The sequence below is a fragment of the Rhagoletis zephyria genome, unplaced genomic scaffold (assembly GCF_001687245.7).
Source record: "Rhagoletis zephyria isolate East Lansing unplaced genomic scaffold, Rhagoletis_zephyria_1.1 Rzeph_scaffold_28480, whole genome shotgun sequence".
Lineage (NCBI taxonomy): Eukaryota > Metazoa > Arthropoda > Insecta > Diptera > Tephritidae > Rhagoletis > Rhagoletis zephyria.
The window spans coordinates 1-4,882 of record NW_016185537.1 but is presented as its reverse complement, the minus strand read 5'-3'; the positions used below and the strand labels follow the sequence as shown (position 1 = coordinate 4,882).

At 46.1% G+C, this 4,882-nt stretch overlaps 1 protein-coding gene across 1 annotated transcript; it reads left to right on the top strand.

Annotated features, from left to right (window-relative positions):
* Positions 1 to 347: 347 nt before the first annotated feature.
* Positions 348 to 1,379, top strand: LOC108382758 (mannosyl-oligosaccharide alpha-1,2-mannosidase IA-like). The gene has a single exon (XM_017639129.1). It carries the CDS (start codon positions 348 to 350, stop codon positions 1,377 to 1,379), a length of 1,032 nt encoding a protein of 343 aa, XP_017494618.1.
* The last annotated feature ends 3,503 nt before the right edge of the window (positions 1,380 to 4,882 follow it).

Sequence of the window (4,882 nt, the reverse complement as noted above, 5' to 3'; positions counted from 1 at the left end):
ATAATCAGCCGACCGGCAGCATAGCCTATCTAGAGCTGGAGGAGGCCCAAACTGATCACAGTAATGTAAACAGTCAAATAGAAGTGTACTACTCACAAATAAACTACGCCTCAATCACAAGGCACAAAGCGACACTGCGAAAGTGGATAATTTCATTGGCCGTCATTATTGCCCTAATCATCGCCGTCCTCCTCCTTGGAGCGTTCATCAATAGAAAGCGGAACACCACTGATTCATCATCACTACCTTACAATAGAAAAAGCGTACACTCTCTCTCCCAAAAACACTGCACTGCCGACACTGAAACTTTGGAGAGAAACGCCTGTCGAGCGGACTTTGTGCGGAACATGACCCAAGAGGCTTTTCGGCTGTACCGAGAGTTTGCCTGGGGCGCAGAAGGTCTAGCGCCTATAGCCCAGCAACCCACCATAGGCCGAAATATGCAGTACCCAGGAGTAAGTATTGTGGCAGTAATGAGCACTTTTGCGGTGATGGACTTGCAAGAAGAGTGGATTATTGGAGAAGAATGGATCACCACAAAGATGAACGTGTCAGAGTGCACGCAGCAGGTGCGACCAAAAGACGTCATCACGCAGTACATTGGCGGTTTGTTGTCTGCTTACGCTTTATGTGGCAAGAAAAAAACTGTGTTTTTGGACCGGGCCCGGGAGTTTCTAGAGAATTTGGAGCCAGCAATTAATCCAAGCACTGGCATGCTTATTTATATGTATGACAATAAAAAAAGAGTGGTGTCAGATCACAGCTGGAACATTATCGGCAGCGTCGGTTTTCAACAAACGGAGCTAATTTTTCTCGCCAACCTAACCGCCGATTTGCAGCTCATGGATCGTTTGACTAATGTTCAAAAACTAATGAGCAACATCACCACCGTTGACGATCACCGTTTGCCTCCCAACCGGGTTAACGTCACTACAGGGGCAGCCATTTCCAGCACTTTGAGAACTTTTTTTGAGCATAACATCGATTTTTGTTACGATATGCTTCGCTCGTACATTCAACGTGACCGACAAGACCGGTCGCTGCTGCAGTTGTATACTGAGGCAGTGGACAACACCCTGAAGGCAGGAATGTTTAAGCTTATGGATAACGGACTGCTATATGTGCGAGAGTACGACAGCAAATCAAAACGTCACAGTTTTGGCATGTCTCACCTCGCCTGTCAACTGGGCGCCATGTTGGCCATTGGGGCCAGAGAGCTGAAGGCGATCAACCGGACCGCCACCGCCGATCAGCATTTTCAACTGGCGGTGAACATTACCGAAACGTGTTACCAGGCTGCAAACGGCACTAAAACAAAATTGCTGCCAGGAACATTTATGCAGAACGTCACCATCAAAGCTATTGGATTGCTAACGTAACGTGGATTGATTTTTGTGTACAGCCCTATTGACCTGTTTTTATATCTTTATTATATCAAATATAGATCTGAACTGGCTGAAACTTATTTTATCCTCTGGCGACTGACGGGCGACACTAAGTACCAGGAACGAGCCTGGGAGCTGACGCTGGCCGTTTACGCCCACTGCCGAACGGACAACGGTGGCTACACCGACCATCCTAACGTAAACTCGCTTACAGCGAAGAAAAACGACTTTCAGGGAGTGCACATTCTCGCCGACTTTTTCAAATACCTTTACCTCATATTTTCTAACAAAACCTTACTACCGCTAGACAAGTGGTTTTTTAACAGTTTTGGTCAGGCGCTGCCCATTTGCGGTACAAACGATGTTTATTCAAAAGACATGTGTTCTGCTGAACCGAAATTTTGCTCTGGAGACCAGTGGTCCACTAATAAACAGCGTCTTGCTTGTCGACGGTCTTTTGTGCGCAACATGACTCGAGACGCTTTTGCACTGTACCAAAAATACGCTTGGGGCGCCATGGCTGTCAAACCCAATGATCGAGTGCCCGCATACGCGACAAATTTTACCTTTCCTGGAGCAACAATTATCGGAGCTATGAGCACTTTGTGGACGATGAAACTGCAAAAAGAATGGAGGGCAGGGCAAAAATGGATCACAAAACAGTTGAACGCTGCTGCTTTCAACGACAACGTTCGTGCCCTAGACATGGTAACAATTTATCTCGGAGGCCTGCTCTCTGCTTACTTTCTTAGCGGCGAGACAGTTTTTCTTGATAAATCACTAGAATTGATGAACAACGTACTAGAGCCAACTGCATTTAGTCCCTCCACTGGAATGCTTTTAAGGCAGTTTGATCCAAAGAAAAGCCAACAACCGCCTAATGACACAACCAACTACATCGGTTTTATTGGTTTTCAGCAACCGGAGTTTATTCTACTTTCCAACTTGACTGCAAACAAAAATAGCAGCCAGAGAATTGCTGAGAGATTGTTGCAAGTTAGAAAAATACTTGTGGAAAATTCGTTGCAGAATTCTAGTGGCCTATACCTTGATCAGCTCAACTTGACCACGGGAAAACCGGTGACCAATATGGTGAATTTGGAAAACGCCGCCTACCTCTACAACGCGCTTAACTCTTACATTCAGTTGGGCAGAGAAGATGCGGCCCTTTTGAAGTTGTACACCGATGCAGTCAATGCCTACATCAAGGTGGGCATTTTCCGCCTGCTTAATAATAACAATGACACTACAATGGTTGTAGTCAAACACGACACAGCGAGTGGCCAGAGCGGCATCGGCATGAGCGACTTTCATTGTCAGCTAGGTGGAATGTTTGCTTTAAGCTCTAGAGAGCTACTCTTTGTTAACTCTTCTCTTTATCGAATACACATGGAACTGGCTGTAAAGCTGACAGAAACCTGCTATCAAGAATCAATGGCCACCAAAACTAAACTGCTGCCGCATCATTTTTGGCTGAAAAAAACGCGATTTGAACCTCGAGGAGTGCTCGAGTAAGTGTGATGATGCTGTTGTTGTCTGACCGAAAAGTATTTTGGTAATTTTTTCTTTCAGTTCTCACCTACCTGAATCGTACCTAATTCTCTGGCGCCTCACTGGCGAGGAAAAGTACCGGGAACGCGCCTGGGAGCTGACTATGGCCTTCTACCGGCACAGCAGGACGGCCAGTGGCGGCTACTCCGACGTGGCCAACGTCAACGTCGTGCCCACTGTTAAGCTGGACATTCAGTGGGAGTTCTTCTTCTCCGGGACACTCAAGTACCTATACCTGATCAACGAGGACGACAGTGAAGCACAAAAGCTGCCCCTCACTGAGTGGTTCTTCAATGAGCGAGGCCATCCGCTGCCTATTTGCGGTAAACACAGACTGTACCCGAAAAAGATGTGCCTTCAAGTTTAAGCTCAGCACCTCTGTGAGTGTGTACCTGGAGAAAAATTTTAATACACACTTAACAAAATAAAAAGCAAAATGNCTGTACCCGAAAAAGATGTGCCTTCAAGTTTAAGCTCAGCACCTCTGTGAGTGTGTACCTGGAGAAAAATTTTAATACACACTTAACAAAATAAAAAGCAAAATGCTACAAATTACGAAGATTTTGGCAGCATCAGTTGCTGCTGCTGCTGCTGTGGAAACGGGTAATGATGCATTCAATGCATTGCATTGGATGAGAATAAAAAAAAAGTCTCAATGGGTGGACTCTTCTTTGTTTCGACCTTAGAGGAAGAGGACCCACTACCACTTCCTTAATCTTTGCTCAAATCGGTGACACTGAGGTAGATGCTTTCCTTGCTGCCGGCAGCTCCAGCGCCTCCTCCTCCTCCTCCCTTTCCGCTGCAAGAAGGCAAATCACTGGAGGCAAAGGAAGCAACAGCTGCAGCAGCAGCCGGTTCACCACCGGGCTCCTTGGAAGCTTCAGTTCTACCAGCATGCCAGAGAAAGGATCAAATGCGCCTGCGGTTTCCATCAGCAACAACAGATCAATGGATTGATTGAGCAGCACCGTTTCTCCTGAAAAGGCATAAGCAGATAGAAGTCCACCAAAGTAGTCGACAATAAGTTTATCGCTATGTATGCTTTGATTTTGAAATGCTGATGTAAAGTTGAGCTCTTCAGTTATCCACTGCAACCCTTCTCGCCATTGCTCACTCAGCCCCATCGTCCAGAGGGTGCTCATCGAGTCAACCAGTGTCAGACCGGTAAGTGGGGCAAATGAGCCATATTGTGCCGGTTGCCGAAAACAGGTTTCACCGCAGGGCTTCCCCAAGCGTACTCTTGATACACGGAAAACGCCTCCACGGTTATGTTGCGCACAAAGGATCGACGGTAAGCGGTAAGCCTCTCTTTGTCCTTGAAGCCGGTGCAATACTGAGGTCCAGAATAAAGGGCAAGTTTGGCTGGAGTGATAAAGTACAGCCGCCAGATGAGCAGTGCAATGAGCAGTAGAGCAAGAAGTGTCACCATTGTGGTGGCAGCCATTCGACGGACCCTAGCTCCAGTGCATCGACCGTACAGTGGCAAAACTGACTGGTAGTAGTGAATTGTGGCATATTCGTTCTCCTCGTTATTTGCATCGCCTTTTTACAGCTCCAAATAAGTGGCAACCTGCTGCAGTTCACTGTGGTCGATGTATTTGCCGATGAAGCCATCTTCATCATTTGGAGTTCTAGTGCTTGTGCATTCGTTCAGATGAATGTACTCTATTGCTGGTGCTTGTGATTTGCCTGAAGAGCAGTTGATTAAAGTGAGATAAGGTGATGGCTCATCATCTGGTGAAGACATTGGTAGTGCCAGTAAAAGCTTTTGTTTGAAAGTTGAAAAGTCACATTTTTACAGTAACTGTTGTAAGCTAAAATTACATTCACAAAAAGATTCAGCGGATTTCCTGGAGCAACAAAATAAGTGCAGTTCTTTACAGCTTTACAATTTCATTGCCGTAGTGATAAGCAGCAGTTAGATTTCCTTTAAAAGTATTGGTGAA

Coding starts and splice junctions, on each gene's coding strand:
- LOC108382758 (XM_017639129.1), top strand. CDS start 348: ATGACCCAAGAGGCTTTTCGGCTGTACCGAGAGTTTGCCTGGGGCGCA.